Source organism: Strongyloides ratti, scaffold srae_scaffold0000003 (genome assembly GCF_001040885.1).
Source record: "Strongyloides ratti genome assembly S_ratti_ED321, scaffold srae_scaffold0000003".
NCBI lineage: Eukaryota > Metazoa > Nematoda > Chromadorea > Rhabditida > Strongyloididae > Strongyloides > Strongyloides ratti.
Window position 1 is genome coordinate 202,735 of NW_020171521.1, and position 19,194 is coordinate 221,928.

Sequence of the window (19,194 nt, forward strand, 5' to 3'; positions counted from 1 at the left end):
TTAAATATATCCAAATAAGCTTGAACAATAAGCAGAAGATCTATTCTTTTTTTTACTCATTTGTCAAAAATAAAAAAAATAAATGATTTACATCTCTGATTTAAAATCTATTACATATATAAATACTAAATTTTTTTTTTAATTTATATCTATACAACCTTTCATTATGTATAAAATTACTATCATCTTAAAATAATTTATACAATAATATCACTCATATTTTAAAATTAATTTATTAACTTTAAAATAATAAAAAAGTATAATAAATATCACATCAAAGTCTAATCAACATTTAGGTTTTACACAGTCGTTCAATCTTTAAAAAATAAATAAGTTTTAGTAGAAAAATTTAAATGTAAGAAATTTTGAAATATTTGACATTCAGAAATATATTCTATTAAATGCACTTGAATTTCATCTTAGTTAAAAACAGGAAAATTTTTTTTAATTTTGTAGATAGGAATACAATATTTTATATAAAAGTGTATATATAATTGTTATATAATATATATTTATTTTAATAAAATAGTTATCTATAATAAACAATTTTTGTTTCTAAAAAAGAACTACTTTTGGTCATGGAAATAATGATAATTTGAAAAGATAATAAAATATATAAATAGTCTATTTAAAATGTGAAAAAATTTGTGCAATAATATATTATTTTTATAATTTCATAAAAAAAAAAACTTTTTTTATTTATTTAAGTTAATTTTTTTAATTTTTATTTAAAAACTTTTATTAAAATCGTGGTTACGATATTGTTGTATGCAGATACATTAATTTTATAAATATAGTTGAATATTTTAAGTCATTATGAATATTTTAAAATAGAGTTTTTTTAAATTTTTAATTAAAGTTAAACTATTAAAATTATAAAATAACAATTAATATATGATAGTTAAAATATAAACATATATTTAATAATTATTATATGCTTTAAAAAAATAAAAATATTTACTATTTAAAAATAAAATTAATTACACACAAAAAAAAAAAACGCTCATTTTCGATTCTCTAAGATCAATCTAGTACATGCAAAATGAGATCGAAAAAATTATTCAAATTTTTTACTAATTAACAAAATGTACAACAATAAATTTCGCAAAGCGATGAAAAAAATTGCACACTTTATTCTCTTTAAAATATATAATACTTTCTTTGAGTAATATTTTTTTTTATTAGCATATGGTAAAAAAAAATATTTTATATATTGAAATTTTTATTAAAACAAATTTGTACAACTTTTATAATTAGCCAATTAAATATATAAAATATAGTATTACTTAAAGTTAAGAAGATATAATTAAAATACATAAAATAATATTTATTTGGTTTCATAAACTTTTATATACGTTTAATAATCATTTGAAATATGATTTCTAATCTTACTCCCAGTAAAACATTTTTTTAAGTGATGTTAATTTATAGTATAATTATTTTTAAAGAATAATAGAAACAAAAAGTTTTGATTTAGCGTAATTAATAAAATAGTTAATTATAATAATTTTAGAAAAACTTAAATAGAATTTTTTAACTATTTTATTAAAATTGCTAAAAAATAATAAAAATTTTTATTTAATACTTGAAAAATATAACATCCTTTTTTATATTTGCATATAGAAAAACGTCGCATCTTTTAACGAAAAAAACACATTTTAATAGACGAATTTTTGAATTCAAAATATGAATATTCATAAAATGACTAGGACTGAAAATGATTTTTTGCATGTACTAAATTGATCTAAGAGGATCAAAATTGAGCGTTTTTTTTTGTGTGTATTATTATACACTAATCACATTCTGTAAAGTATCAAAATGAACATGGATGAATATTTTGTCATGAAACCACTTTCAGTAGATAGATCTTCAAAAAAGCGGAAGTTTGAGTACCAGAAACCCTATGTTACAATTAATACTTTTTGAGTTATAATGAGTTAAAAATTTTGAGGGGATTCTGGTACTTTTTTAAAGACTCAGTTATGTATCAATAACTTTAAATATATTAAAATATAAAAGTTGATTCTAGATCAATTTTTCATGTAGATTACAATGGTTTCATTGTTAGACTTCTAAATCTTCAAAATAATGAATTTTGAGTATAAGAAACTCTATTTGAAAATCAACATTTTATGAGTATTAATGAGTTAAAAATTGAGCGAGATTCTAGTGAATAAATTTTAAAAAATATTTTTCTATTGCCATATTGAAAAAAAAGTTTATTTAAAATTAATACTGAATTAAAAAAAAACAAAATAATCTTTATAATATTTATAATAATAAATATCTACTAAATATATATATATTTATGTTTATTATAGTATTATTACATTACATTTTCACCTATAACTTTTGGGTTACTAAAAAGGCTATAATTATTTCTAAATATAATTTATATAGGTGTATGTATGTATGTCCATTAATATATTATTACATTACACCTATACCTTTTGGGTTACTAAAAAAGGTAAAATTATTTCTAAATATTATTTATATAAGTGTATGTATGTATGTCCTTAAAATCATTTTTACATTACACCTATACCTTTTGGGTTACTAAAAAGGCTAAAATTATTTCTAAATATTATTTATACAAGTGTATGTATGTATGTCCATTATATTATTATTACATTACACCTGTACCTTTTGGGTTATAAAAAAGGCTAAAATTATTTATATAGGTGTATGTATGTATGTCCATTAATATATTATTACATTACACCTATACCTTTTGGGTTATAAAAAAGGACGATATTTTTTAATTAAAATATATATGTGTGAGTGTTATAATAGTTGTATGGGAAAATGTAATACTTTTTTTTTATTCCAAATAATTTGAAATACTAATTATTAAAAATCAAGATAAATAAAATTCATTGAAGTTAATGTTAGAAATGATAAAATTTCAAAAGTTATAATGAGTTAAAGTTAAAGACAATTTTTGAAAATATATTTATTTTTAAATCTTGACTTAAATGATAATATTTTAAATATATTAAAATAAAAAAGTTGATTCTAGATTAATTTTTCATGTAGATTACAATGGTTTCATTGTTAGACTTCTAAATCTTCATTTTCCTATGGTTTCAGCAACATATATTTTACCCTAAAAAGTTGCCTGTATTATTATACACTAATCACATTCTGTAAAGTATCAAAATGAACATGGATGAATATTTTGTCATGAAACCACTTTCAGTAGATAGATCTTCAAAAAAGCGGAAGTTTGAGTACCAGAAACCCTATGTTACAATTAATACTTTTTGAGTTATAATGAGTTAAAAATTTTGAGGGGATTCTGGAAAATATTTTTAAAAAATCTTTTTTTATTGTCGTATTAAAAAAAAAGTTTATTTAAAATTTTTATTGAATTTAAAAAAACATAATAATTTTATAATATTTATAGTTATATTTTTATAAAATAAAATAATTTAAGATTTTTTTCCATTTGCAAAATTTTTTTATATTTATTAAAAAAAAATCATTTATTTTAAAATCTTTTCTGTGTATTAAAAATAATTTAAAAAAAAAAAAATTTTTTATAATCATTTTTAAAAAATTCTTTCCTTTAAAATTGTTATAATTTAAAATTCAATTTACCTCATCACTACAAAAGTGTAAGTGAAACCGCAAGTTAAATCAGAAAAGATACATTTTTTTTAATTGTAAATTTATTTTATTTTTTTTATCAAAAATTTCAAATATTTATTATTTTATATATAAAAAATTTTTTAGCTTTTTTACAAAAAAAATAAATAATTAACTTAAGTGTTAAAAATATGGTTTAAATAAATTTAAAAAGTATTTGAATTTTTTTTTCAAACTTTTATTTTTTTCATTAATCAAATTAAATAATAATATATAGCTTACATTAAAATCATGTTTCATTGTTAAAAAATGTTCCCTATAACAAAATAAATGCTAGCAATTTTTATGACTAATCTTATCTTATCTTAGATAAGATTTTTTTGTTTTACAATTAATAACCTACAAACATTATTATTTTTTTGAAAGCTCAATTAAAGCTTTATTATAAATATATGTGAGACAAATTAAAGTGTATAAAAGAGCAGCACAATTAAAATTAGATGTCATTTTTTTATAAAATGATACTTGGAATTTAAAAAAAAATAAAATTTATTAATTTTAAAGAAGAGAAATTTTATTACAAAAAAATATATTCTTTTAAAACAGACTAAACATTATTTTATCTATTGAAAAATTTATACTTAATAGTTCTTGAATTGTAAACAAGAAGTTTTCAGAAAAAAATCTTTTTAGAATTATAGAAAAATTGGTTTATTGATATTTTTATTTTGACTATGAATGAATAAATCAAAATTTAATTTCAATATATATACCTAAAAAAATTTTTGTAAGATAAATAGAAAGTTATCGTTAAGGAATATATTAAAAAAAATCTTTTCTATTATATAGATGTTTTATTTTACTTTAAAATGATAAAATTTATATCATATGATTCACAAAAATCATATAAAACTACATTACGTTTAGGTAAAGTATATATATTTTTACTATTTTTATTTTTTCGTATTACTTTATAGCATTCTCAGAATGTTAGCAAAACTAAATGATATTATGAGATGATAGATATTTTAAATAAATATATTATAAACAATAATGAATGTTAAAAAAATACTAAATATTCTTGAAATATTTAAGATACTTTGTTTTAAATATCCTGTAAACATATATTGGAATGTATGTAATAATATTTTGAGAAAGGTAATATTTTTAAATGGAATTTTAAACATATCAATAATATACAAGTAAAGAATGTTTATGTAATATTTTAATTTGTGTGATTTCAAGTGAATCACAAGTTTTAGTCAATAAAGGGTTAACTTTTACTATTAGGTATTAATCAATTTTATAAAATTATTTGCAAAACCATCTTAATTTATAACAATATTGACATTCATGATATAATTTATGATTACACAGTAGTATATAACTTCAGATTCATAACTAATGAAGACAGTAAATTGAAAAATTATATTCTATCTACCACAAATAAATGATCAAACAAAGAATATATTATAAGCAAATGTGGAATGTTTGATTTATTTTAATAAAATTATGAGAAAATAAAAATGTTTAGAAATCTTTTTAAACATTTTATAACTATATAACAGTTAAAATATTAATATAACATGTAAGTTATTTCTTTTGAAATCATAACTTAAGATTTTAACATATATTTAATTCCATCTCTAATTTTTTTGCGAATACTTTATAAAGTATATTAGTTTTTATCCAAAAAGTTTTGAAAAAATATGTAGTATTTTATAGATTTCGAATATTTAAATATATCATATAATAAAAATATTTTTATTCATTTTTTTAACAGTTTGATGCGTATAAAAATATTTTTTTTTATAAAAGATATACTGAAAGAGGTATTAATGTTGCAATAAAATGTTCTAGAACAAGAATAAATTATCTAAAATAACACTTATGATAAAAATATATTGTTGATATATGATTCAAAGATCATATATATATTATGTAAGTAATTTTGATATAAGTAAAATGTTATAAATTTTTTATTATGAGAATAATATTACAGTCATAACATTTAAGAAGAATATAAAAAAAACGGAAAGCATAATAAATCAGATTTTAATATTTTTTAGAACAATGTAATTGATGTTGGTATTGAAGTAAATGAGGAGAAACAATAATGAAGACATTTTTAACCCAGATGCTGAAAGAGAAACTTCAGCAAGAATTTTAAAATCATTAACTGGGGGACCCAAATGGTATAAATTCAAAGAACAGAATGCATTAGCTGTTCAACGCCATTTTGGTAAACCACATCTATTTATTACATTTACATGCAATCCAAAATGGCCAGAAATAATAAATTCATTACCAGAAGGATTCAAATCAACAGGTAGGCCGGACATTGTTATTAGAGTATTTTCATTAAAACTTATGGAATTAATAACAATGTTACGGCATGGTCTTTTTGGAGAAGAAGAATATTTATTCTATTCTGTTGAAGTACAAAAAAGAGGTCTTCCTCATGCTCATATTCTTCTTCGTATAAAAGAATTTGAAAAAAACACTTCAACAATTGACAAAATTATTTATGCTGAAATATCTGATTCTAAGCATGATAAAGCTTTATACGATATTGTTGTTAAGAACATGCTTCATCAAAATTGTAATGAAATGAAAAAAAAATCTACACGTTGGAATTTGTCAAAAAATAAATGTTCAAAAAATTTTCCAAAAAAATTTGTAAAAGAGACATATATAGATAAAATAAGTGGAAAAGTCCATTATAAAAGAAGAGATAATAGAAATAAAAATATTATTTTATTAGATAATAGAAAAATTGACAACAGTTATGTTGTGCCATATAATCCAACTTTATTAAGATATTATAATTCACATATAAATGTAGAAATTGTTAATCAAGTTTTAGCTGTTTCTTATTTATTCAAATATTTTGTAAAAGATGGAGAAACAAATAAAGTAAATGTAGAAATGCTGTATAATGATAATAACAAGGATGAAGTATCAGCATATCAAAATGTAAGATGTGTTGGACCAACTGATGTAACATGGAAAATATTTGAATTTCCAATTGTATGCAACACAGTTACTGTTGAAGTATTATATATTCATGAAAAGCCCAAAAATGAAAATAGTAAAGTATATTTAAATGAAAATAATGATTTTTTATATGGTGCTGATATTAATAATGATACTGATGCCTTAATTCATCTAATGACAGCAAACACAATTGGTAAATCAAAATTAATGGCATATTTTGATTTGATAAAAAATGAAAAAAATAAAGAAAACCCTGATACAAGTGTTCTTAATTTAACATTTGAAAATGTTTCAACTATCTTTAAATGGAATCCATTATATCCAAAAGATGATAATACAATACCACGCCATAAAAAAGGTGCATGGATTAAAAGAATTAATAAAAGAAAAGCAATTGGTTGTATAGTATCAATTTCTAAAGAAAATAAAGAATTATTTGCAATGAGAAGTTTTTTAATTCATAGAAAAGGTATTACATCTTTTGAGGATTTGAAAACTATAGAGAATATAGAATTTCCAACATACACAGATGCAGCTAAATATTTAAATTTAATGGAACATGGTGTTTTAGAGTTAAATCATTTTATTGAATTGAAAAATTTATTAACTCTTCAAGAATTTATCAATGCATTTGTTATTTACATATGTTTTGATCCTGATTTTAAAAAACATAAAAAAATATTTGATCTACATAAAGATTTTATGAATCAAATTTATATAAGAAGATACAGTGAAAATAATTTAGGAATCTCTATCAATGAAGAAATAGTAAAATATAGAGCTAATAATCATTTGCTTTATGATATTAGTTTAAAATTATCTGCAAATGGTTTTAACTTATTGTAGAGATGCATTGGAATGCATGTTATGGAAAAAGAAAAGATGTTTTAGTGTAAACTAAAACATAATTTATAAATAAATACATAAAATTTACATTGTTATATATATACGCGGTGATTCCTGTTCGAATCACCAATTTTTTACAATAAAGATTTATAATAAAGACATAATATTTTGTTTTCCACTTTTATATTACCAAAAACAAATTTACCATTAGAAACTATTAATTATAGTTTAATTATTGATAATTATGAAAGAAATAATGAAAATGATTTGAAATTATTAGAAACTTATATAAATAATGCAACAGAAAATCAAATAAATGCAGTTAATTTCTTCAAACAAATTCTTGGTTTAGACAGGTTTCAAGAGTATTAATGAATGACGAACATGCCAGAATTGAAAAAACATATGTATATTAATAGATTTCATCATATTTAATAACACAAAGCAAAACTTATCTTAATTTAACAATTACAGAAATAGCTGCATCATTACTTCCTGAAAGACAGACGATTCATTTATTTTTGAAGATGCCTTTAAATATAAACAAAAAAGAAGGTTGAATTCTACTTGAGGTTACGCATAGTTTTGTAAAGATGCATTGGAATGCATCTAATGTATATTTTGATTACCAAAACAAACTTATAATATTATAAAACAAAAATTTAGTATATAAGTAAAAATAATTTTTATATTAAGATATAATTTGAGTAATTCCTGTTTGAATCATTATTTACTTAGAAATAAAGTCTTATACTAAGTAATCTAATATTCATTCTTTTTTATAGTTTTATGATTGATAAATACGTTGAAATTAATTTTTTTTTTGAAAATTTTTAAAAAAAAATTTTTGTTTTCAAGTTATTTCTTTTCAATTAAAAAAACAATTTATAATTATTTGATATTTATAACATAATAAAAAATTAAAAGACTTTTTTAAATTTTTCTAAAATCTATTTATTTTTTTTAAATTTCTAAAAAAATTATTGTTTTAAAAATTTTTTAAATTTTTCTTTTTGAATATTCAAATATAATATGATAGTTTCTAAAAATTATTATAAATTAATGAAAAAAAAATAAAGTTTGATGTAAATTTTTAAATGAAAAATGAAAGAAAAAAAGGTAATTGATATTTAATTTTAATAAATAATTATATAAACAATAAAATTGGATTTTTTTGGTTGAAAATAAGGAAAAAAAAGGTAATCAATCTTTGATTTTTACTAAATAATTTTTTTTTCTCAAAAATATGAATATTATAAAATGCCGCTAAAAATAACGCAGCAATATTTTTTTGAAGACATTTGCAGGGAAACATGGTGAAGCATGTTAGAAAGCTACATTTATGAATTTACATGGCGGAAAAAGAATAAAAATGAGGAATTTGAGTATATGTTAAAGGACATACATTTTTTATAATTTTTTAGGTGAAAAATAAAGTTTTTTTTTCAAAATTTTTTTTTCAAAATTTCAAACTTTTTTTTTCTGTTTCCCCGTGTTTTTTTATGTTAAAAAAAGTGAAAAAATTTTATTTAAAAGAAATTTTTTATGCGTAATCTCAAGTAGAAAAAATTCAAAAAGAATATTTTTTGAAAAAAAAATGTTAGAATAATGAATGATTCGAATAAATTCAGGTTACGAAATGTTTCTGCTAGTTTTATAGATGAAATTTCAATGCTAACTGCTAAACAGTTAGCATATATGAATATGGCATTAATGTATAATACAAAAGTTTATAATAAATTTTTTTGGAGGTAAATTAATAATAATAGGTGGCAATTTTCAGCGAGTTTGCCGATTATACAAGATTCAACCACTTAAGAAATAATATCATCCACCATACCTGCTTTGAAATATTTTACAAATAGAAATCAAATAAAGAGAATATTTTTAGAAAAAACCATGAGAGTAAGTGTTAGAGAATCTTAATTTGCCTGATTTCTAACACATATTTGAAAATGAAGAAACCTTTACACCAAATATTTAATATCTCTTTGTGAAGAAATATAAAGATACATTGGAATGCATCTAATGAATATTATGAGAAACCAAGATATGTTTTATAATGTAATATAAACATAACTTTCCTATAAAAAAAGATAAATTTTTGATATAATATTCATAAAGAGTGATTCCTGTTTGAATCACTTTACGTTAACAAAATGAAGTTTTATTTTAACTAACGTTTTATTTATTCAAATTGGTATTTATACCTTAGATGGTAGACTTGACAATCATAAATTTGTCACTTTGCCTAACAAAATAGTTTTTGAAGGGAGTGATGATCAATTTGTAAACATACAATGAAATGAATGTAATTGATGTTGTGGGAAACTAAATGTGTTTCAGATGCAAATCTAAAACATAATATCACTTTAAATATGAGGAATATTTGTAATAGATTATGAGAGTGATTCAGAGAGATTAACAGGTTTTCCAATAAAACTTTAATCTTTAAAATTGTGTGCATTCATTTATAAATTTATAGAACATGTATTTTGTAAAAGAAGTAATAATTTTTCAGTAAAAAATAAAAATAGAGCTATTTTGGCAACAACAAATAATATGGTTAACACTATAAATGAAAAAATTCTAAATAGGTACTTCAAAGCAATAATATCAAACAATACATTAATCTGTTGACAATTTTTATTTAGAAAATGAATTTGAAATAAGCGCTGATAAATTAGAAATCACAACTGATCTACATAATGCATTTAATCCATCTGTATATCCATTGCATGAAATATAATTAACAAAAAATTGTATTTTAATATGTTTAAGAAATTTAAATTTTAAAGAAGGGTTATGTAACGAAATAAAAATGATTTACAAAGAAACTATTGAAACATTAGTTAATATGCAAAAATTATTAAAGTGTAAAACATTAGATAGTAAAAAAACTTTTTTTATTCAACAAATGTTACATACCTCCTTAGATTTAAAAATACCTAGATCTTTTACAAGACATCAGTATCCAGTAAAACTTGGATTTTGTATTACTATCAATAAATCACAATGTCGAACTTTAGATAAAATCATTTTGTACCTTGATGAAGATAGACTTTTTTCACATGACCAATTATATGTTGCACTTAGCCGTGTTAGAGCATTATCTGAAGTTGTGGTTAAATGGTCATACCAACAACTTCCAAATAAAAAAAGCAAAGATAAAAATGTTATTATAAAAAAAATAATAAAACTTGTTACAAAAACGATTTCTCAAAAACCACTTGCTTAAGATTTTTCTGATATATCTGTTGCATGAATTAGCAATATTCATATAAGTAAAATATTTTTTTATTAAAATGTATAATGATAAATTATAAAAAAATTTTATATCACTATTTTAATATTGGTAATAAATAAATATTGTAATAATTAAAACATTTTTACATTTTTTTATTAAAATATAATTAATTTAATATACTTAATTAATTCTATAAAAAACCGTAATTAAAATTAATAAGGTAAACGTAGTCATGTCTTGTGGATAAGCGCGTGCTAAGCACGCACTTGTTAATTATTTTAAAAATAAAATTTTAAAAATTGCATAAACAAAATAATAATATATAACTTTATACAAATAGTTGAAATTTTTTTACTGATTATTTTGTATTATTTGATTTTTATAAAAAAAAAATAAATGTCTCAATAATAGCATTTGTTAAAACAAAAAATGGTTGAATGTAAATTTTTTTAGGCTATTATTATATTGTATTAAATTAAACAATATTTAAATTTACAAAAGAAAATATTAACAGTTAAAAAAGTTGTAAATATTTAATTAAATATTCATCTTTTATTTTGGTATATAAAGAAAAAATTTATTTAAAAAATATATCATTTTTAATAATGAAGTTTTTATTTAGTATATTATTTGCTCTTACTTGTGTTCCATTCATTTTTGGAGGTGTAAGTTTGATTAATTAAATTAAAGTGTTTTTTTTAGCTTACTAGTTTGAAAATTCAACAAAACACTCGTGATTCAATGAGCGAAAATTCAAAAAAAGCATTTGATAAACATGCAAAATCTATGGCTGAATTAATTAATTTAAGTAATCAACTTAATAATGTACAAGTTTCAAGTGCAGATGATAAAAAAGAAATTGAAATAACACCAAGAGGAAATCCATCTTTGTATCAAGGAGATATGCTTTTAACAGAACAACAAGCATCTTATTTAATTGATGAAGCAAAATTAAAAATAGAAGCAAAAAAATCAAATAAAACAGGAAGTGATGTTGATAAAGAAATCGTTGAAAAACTTAAAAAAAATAGAGCTTACAAAAAAGATTCACGTTCCAAATGGAGTTTTCCAATTCCATACTTTATTGAAGCTGGTGTTGAACAAACTGTTGTAGATAATGCTCTTAAAAATATTGCAAAAGAAACTTGTGTTACATTTAAAAAATCTGCTCCATTTAATAATAAACCAGGTCTTAGAATTTATAAAGGACCAGGTTGTTGGTCATGGATAGGACCAAAATCTGATAATAAACCACAAGATGTAAGTATTGGTAATGGATGTGAATGGAATGGTATTGTTCAACATGAAGTTTTACATGCATTAGGTGTTTTTCATGAACAATCAAGACCAGATAGAGATGATTATATTGGTCTCAATCTTAATAATGTTTTACCAAAACAAAGATATAACTATGATAAATCTTCAATTGCTTCAACTGAAACTTTTGGTCTTCCTTATGATTATGGTTCGGTTATGCAATATGATAAAAAATCATTTTCTTCAAATGGTGGACTTACTATGATTCCAAAAAATAAAGATTATTTAAATACAATTGGACAATTTGACAAAATGCAATTTAATGATATTAAACTTATTAATTTAGCTTTATGTTCAGGAAGATGTAAAGGAGGTGTTAAATGTAGAAATGGAGGTTATGAAAATCCAACAAACTGTGGTACATGTAAATGTCCAAGTATGTTTGAAGGAAACACTTGTGACAAGATTCGTTCAAATCCATCAGAATGTGGTCAAGGTAATGGTATATCAGCATCTGATTCTTTTAAAAATTTTAAACTTCAAGGTGTTAAAGATTGTGTCTTTTTCATTGGTGCCACAGGTGGTAAAAAACCTCAAATTGTTATAGAAAAAGGAAAATTCAATGGAACAGAACGTTGTTTCCCTGGAATTGCTCTTGAAGTTAAATTTAATAAAGATGTAACTATTACTGGTCCAACATTTTGTGGATCTATCCAAAATAAACAAATAACTGCTGAAGGATCTCAATTGCTTATCCATTATGTTGGTACACGTCAAGATCACTTTTTGGAACTTAAATATCGTTCAGTTTAATTCAATTTAAAAAAATATTTTTTTTTAATTTTAAAAAATTTATATATTTTACAAATTGTAAAAGTAATTTTTAAATTAAATTTATTTCCAATTTGTTAACTACTTTTAATGAATATCATATTTTAAAAATGTTAATTAACATTATTTTATAATAAATTAAATTTTAAAATAAATTATTAGTAAAATATTTATTTATTTGAATACTTTTTTTATTCAGATAAGTTATAATAAAAAACACTTTATATCAATAAGAAATTAAAGACAAAATTATATTTTTATTAAAATAAGATTAAAATAACTATTATATTTTATCAATCATAAATCATATATGTATAACATTAAAATTTTTATACTTAAATATATCCAAATAAGCTTGAACAATAAGCAGAAAATCTATTCTTTTTTTTACTTATTTGTCAAAAATAAAAAAAATAAATGATTTACATCTCTGATTTAAAATCTATTACATATATAAATACTAAATTTTTTTTTTAATTTATATCTATACAACATTTCATTATGTATAAAATTACTATCATCTTAAAATAATTTATACAATAATATCACTCATATTTTAAAATTAATTTATTAACTTTAAAATAATAAAAAAGTATAATAAATATCACATCAAAGTCTAATCAACATTTAGGTTTTACACAGTCGTTCAATCTTTAAAAAATAAATAAGTTTTAGTAAAAAAATTTTAATGTAAGAAATTTTGAAATATTTGACATTCAGAAATATATTCTATTAAATGCACTTGAATTTCATCTTAGTTAAAAACAGGAAAAATTTTTTAATTTTGTAGATAGAAATACAATATTTTATTAAAAAAGTCTATATTATTCTTTGAGAATATATATATCTATTTCAATAAAATAATTATTTATAATAAACTATTTTTGTTTAAAGAAATAATGATAATTTGAAAAGTTAATAAAATGTACAAATAGTCTATTATAAATATAAAAAATTTGTACAATAAAATATTATTTTTATAATTTTATTAAAAAAAAACTTTTTTATATATTTAAAATTATTTTTTTATATTTCATTTTAAAATTTTATTATTATTTTCAGAATATATAACATATTTATAAAAAATAATAAAAAACAAATTATAATTATTTGAAAAACATTTAATTTACGTATATCAAAATTTACTTTATATATTGTTTCAAAATTTCTCCAAACATTTGATAAATATGTTTATATTTGTATCAACAAAAATTAGAAATTGTATTTTATGAAGAAATTTATAAATACTTTTATCTATTTTTTTTTCTAATTAAATTCATTAGAAAAATTATTAAAATAATACAATTGATTAACATGATAGTAAATATAATCTTAACTAAGTTATTTTTAAATCCGTTTATTAGTTTGAATATTTTTTCGTTATCAATCAAATTTTGCATAAAATTTAAACATTTTTTCTTGCCATAAAATCTCCTTTAAAATAATCGTATTTTTTTATTCAAACAATGAAATACACAATTACCATCACTTTTTATATTTACATAAGCTTCATATATAAAAAACGAAAAAAACTTCTGAAAGTCAAATATTATTATTGTAATTTATATAAGTTGTATAAAATAATGTATTTTGATAGTTATAATTAACAATTTATTACTAACTTATATTACTAACTTATAGTTTCATAGGATGATTGAGATAAAAAAAACAAGTTTTCTATCAATTATAACATATCTAATATATCAATTCTACTTAGACATTTTTTTTCAACTACCTATGTATATTTTTTTAATTTCTTCAAAAACTTTGTTATAAATCTCCATAACAAAATCAAAATCTTTTTTACAACTTGGATTGGTTTTTTTGTCTATTTTTTTTCAGTTAAAATTATATTTTTTTAAATTTTTTTAATGACAAATAATAGTAGAGTGAAATGTTTGAATAAAATATTTTTTTCAAAATATTCAAATTTGTTATTTTTTAATTTATTTCATGAATGGCATCTTTATTTGTTATGTAAATATTTTTCTTTTTTTTTCATCCGTAACAACTATTTATTTTTTGTAAAGTGTTAAATAAAAAAAAAATTTTTAACTGCATGTTTATTATTTTCTTCAATTTCCATCTCTTGAATACTACCTATACTTAAATTTTTTTAATTTCTGAAAAATATTTTATTTTAAATAAATATTTAAATAATGGCAGGAAAATTACAAAAAAAAAAATTAATTGTGATTATATTTTCTAAAATTGTTGAAATTTTGTTTCTTTTTTTTATTTTAAAAACTCGATATTTTTTATCTTTAAAATCTTTTTATCTGTTGTATTTTAATTTTTTAGTTTTCAGTAGACTTAAGCTTTATTGATATTTTTGGTTATTATTTTTTTTTTAAATTATTATAAATTTATGTTTTTATTTTTTAATTTGACTGTACTTTACCAACATAGGATCATCTTTTGTTTTGTGAATAGCTTGTTTAATTTTTTTTATATATTTATTCATAATATCTCCACTGTCGATTTTAAAGAAATTGCTAATAATTCAAAAGACAATGAAAATACCATAGATAAATGTTAAGAAACAAAAGATAAACTATTAATGATACATAAACTGATTTTATATTAAATAATTTCAATAAAATGAAAAAAATTAATTTTTAAAAAATGTTTTCAAAAGAAAAAAAAATTTAAAAATATTTAAAAAAAGAAACTTCAATGTATACTAAAAAAGAAAAAAAAAACAGGCAATTAGATTTCAAAGGCAAAAAAATGTTGAGTTTTTTTTAAACATAAATAATAAAAAGTTATCTTGACATCAGGAAATGAAACAAGATGTACAATTCAATAATTCTATTTAAAAAGGTGCATCTATATTAAAATTATTATACGTTTCAAGTAAATATTTAATTGTTTTGAATAAAAATGATAACAATGAAAATCATGTTCTTTTATACATTCTAAGAATAAATTTTTTGATCATATATTTTGTTTATCATCAAACAAACTTTATTTTAAATTTAATAATGAATATTAAATTATTGTTAGCAAAAACGATGTTTGGTCAACTTAAAAGTTAGACAACAAAGCTTATGATCTACTTTTTTTGATTATTTGCAAACACCAATTTATCGGAAAATTAATTTTGTTAGAAATACAATTTCAATTAACATAAAATCTCTTTTATTACAATTTAAAAAAAATAAAAAGGAATAATAAATTATTTAATATTTTTTATTTTATTATTGAATTGAAACTGAACAATAATAAAGTTACTATTAAAGAAGGATATAAATTGATAAGAAATATAATAAACGGTATTGCAAATTACACACTTTAATATCTTTGTAGTGAAAACAATAAGATGATTACTGATATTGAAAAAAGTAAGACATTGGAAAAAAATTAGAACATACCTTAAAATAAGTGATGTTACATGCGAAAGAAATTGATAAATTTAGTGCATTTGAAGAATAATATGTAAAACAGTAGGAGAAGCTAAAATTTTTATCGATCATATTGTCAAAAAAGTATACTATAATTTTATGTTTAATATTACAAAAAATGGGAATTAATGTATGCAAATAATAAAAACTAATTACATTTTTATTCAGAATTAAAAAATGCAATAATAAAGCAGATGAATATTTATTAGTTTATAATAGTAATGAAAACAACGATAAAAACCAATTGTGTAAAGTAATTATCTACCAGTCTTTTCAAAAAATTCATTTAGTATGACAAAAAAATGTAACTTGTTTGGTGTATATTAAATTTACACAGCATTGAGTATTTTATAATTGGTTTTTATTAATACCATTGATTCCTATTTCAATAATATTACTACTTTATTATTGATTATAACTTGAACAAAAACTATTTATGTTTAAAATTATTTTAGTTATTTAAAGTATACTAAGTAAAATTGATATATTTATTTTCAAAAAATGTAAAAATTATTCATTTAAAAGTCGAAAGATACGCTAGAAAACGTTATAAAAAAATTGCAAGCAAATTATTTAGTGAGGAAACATCTGATCAAAAAGATTTTGATATACATAAATTAGATACTTTTTCAAATAGATTTTAGTGTTTTTATTGTTTTTTTAAAATAAAATTTTTTCTTTGAGCTAAAATTTAATTATTAAAATTATTGTCTATTCTTATATAAAATACAATTAAACAATAAACATTTTACTCATTAAATGCTGTCATAACTTTGTACAAGAAAACAAATTTTCTACAATTTAATAAGACATAAATTATAAAATTTATTTTTAGCATATATATTTATTTAATTTATGTTATTGTACGCGCTAAAGCGATAGCACAAAGTTTACAGAGGAAAAACTTGTTAAACATAAAAAAAATGGAAAACTCTTTGAAAGAATTTCTATTTCTAACTTTTTTCTATTTTCTTATATTGTGATTTATACTAAAAATTACAATAAAGTTGTATATATAAACATAAAAGTTTATTTTTAAATGTGTAAATAAAAGTTTAAAAAATTTAAAAAAAGAATATTTTACTGCTCAAATTTTTATTTTAAAATATTGTACTGAAATCGCACTTTTTTTATAATAATTGTTTTTTAATTGAAGAAATTAAAAATTTATTTTGATTTTAAATAAGAAACAATAAAACAAATAATCTGATTCACAAAGATTAAAAGTTAAATCCTAAATGTATGAATGGAAAAATAAAGTATAAAAAATCTTTTTTATTTTTTATAAACTTTCAAAGATAAAAAAAAGCTGGTAACAAAAGTAGCAATCAATTAAAATTATTATGTTTAAATAAAAATAATAAAAAAATATTTTTTTCAAAATAATAATTACTAGTAATTTTAAAGTATAATTGCGTTTTAAAGCAAAAAAAACGTTGAAAAAAATGTTTGTGATTTATTATAATTGTAAAAATTTACTTTAAAACTAATATAAAAATTTTAGAATTTTTTTAAATTGTTATAAAAACAATATGCAAATTATCATCAAATGATAATATATATATATATATATTGCTATTTTTATAAAAAACTGTTTTTTTATAAATATAATAATGATAATCTTTGAGACTCTTCAGGAATTACTCATTAGCTACAACAAAAATAAAATTAAAAACAATAAATAAAGTGATATATTTTTTTTTTAATTTAAATGTTATACCATCTTTATTTTATATAATTTTTAATAGAAAATTTGTTGTATTAATTCTAATATTTTTTTACATTAAAATCATAATATTTATTTGTAAACTTATTTTTAATATAATGTAGAAGGTGAATTATGTATTTTGTGGTGTTCCTTCTAATGAACTAAATATCCTAAAATATAAACAATATCTTCTTGAGATATAAGCTTTAAATCATTTATAATCATTCCAAACATTTAAAAATATAAATTTTAGTATTTTCAAATATAATAAATTAAATATTAACTAAAAGTATCAAAAACAATCAAAGTTTGTGCTTGTATAATATAATTATTAAAATAAATATGTATAATTTAATTTTAATAATTTATTTACATTAGAATAATGATGTAAAAATAAAGTTTTATATAGACAATTTTACTAGTGCTAAAAAAAGTATTGTTTTTGTAGTAGAAAAAATATACTATTTTGTATTTTAATTAATTTTTAACAAAAACAAGCTTCAAAAATAATATTTCATAATAAAAAATTATTTAATTTAAATTTGCGTTGTTAAGATAAAAACAAACATACAAAAAATGAAAAAATTTGTTCAAATTAAATATAAAAAATAACTTCACATTATAAATATAAAATAAAATGCCAAACATACATGAATAAATAACAATATACAGTTTGTAATTTTTTAAAATTAACATTAAGAAATAAAAATAAGTTTACTATGGATTTTTCTAGTTATAACTTCAAGAAACTGATCATTTATAAATATTCTATTATATATATATATATAAATTACAAATTGTAAGGCACAGTTTATAAAGCGCTCTAAAACATAAATTACATGCTAATTATTATTAATAAAACTTACTTTTTTTACAAAATATTTTTATTGACACACAAAAATACTAATGTTTCTTATACAAATAAATTACTATAAATATAAAATATAAAGAAAAACACAAAAAAGACTACTAAAGATAAAAAATATGGTTAAACTAATAACATTTTATAAAATTCTACTTCTTAAATATATTTAGAAATGATGACTTATTTTTTGTAATTATTTCTTTTTATATTATTTTACTATATTCTAATATTAAATTTTTTTAAGTATAGTCAAAATTTGTAATAAAAAAAAAAGATATTAAAAATTGATAATATTTTTATTTTAATCATTTAAATTTTAAAAATTAAATTTCAAGAATCAAAAGAAATGATATGATTAAAAAACATAACAATAGTTTAAAAGATAAATTGGTTAAAAAGTAATCGTATATATTCTCTAAAGTTTAAATCTACATTAATATTACTAAATTAA

The 19,194-nt window shown here is 19.2% G+C and overlaps 3 protein-coding genes across 3 annotated transcripts; all 3 read left to right on the top strand.

Moving 5' to 3' along the window:
- Positions 1 to 5,688: 5,688 nt before the first annotated feature.
- Positions 5,689 to 7,431, top strand: SRAE_0000047900 (Helitron helicase-like domain-containing protein; the record flags this gene model as incomplete). Its single annotated transcript, XM_024646374.1, has 1 exon — positions 5,689 to 7,431. One exon carries the CDS (start codon positions 5,689 to 5,691, stop codon positions 7,429 to 7,431), a length of 1,743 nt encoding a protein of 580 aa, XP_024500562.1.
- Positions 7,432 to 10,252: 2,821 nt separating this feature from the next.
- SRAE_0000048000 (DNA helicase family and P-loop containing nucleoside triphosphate hydrolase domain-containing protein) lies at positions 10,253 to 10,669 on the top strand (the record flags this gene model as incomplete). The annotated part of the gene is made up of 1 exon (XM_024646376.1): positions 10,253 to 10,669. The coding sequence occupies one exon, from the start codon at positions 10,253 to 10,255 to the stop codon at positions 10,667 to 10,669; it is 417 nt and encodes a 138-aa protein (XP_024500563.1).
- Positions 10,670 to 11,464: 795 nt separating this feature from the next.
- On the top strand, positions 11,465 to 12,748 carry SRAE_0000048100 (Astacin-like metalloendopeptidase; the record flags this gene model as incomplete). Its single annotated transcript, XM_024646377.1, has 1 exon — positions 11,465 to 12,748. The coding sequence occupies one exon, from the start codon at positions 11,465 to 11,467 to the stop codon at positions 12,746 to 12,748; it is 1,284 nt and encodes a 427-aa protein (XP_024500564.1).
- Between the last annotated feature and the right edge of the window lie 6,446 nt (positions 12,749 to 19,194).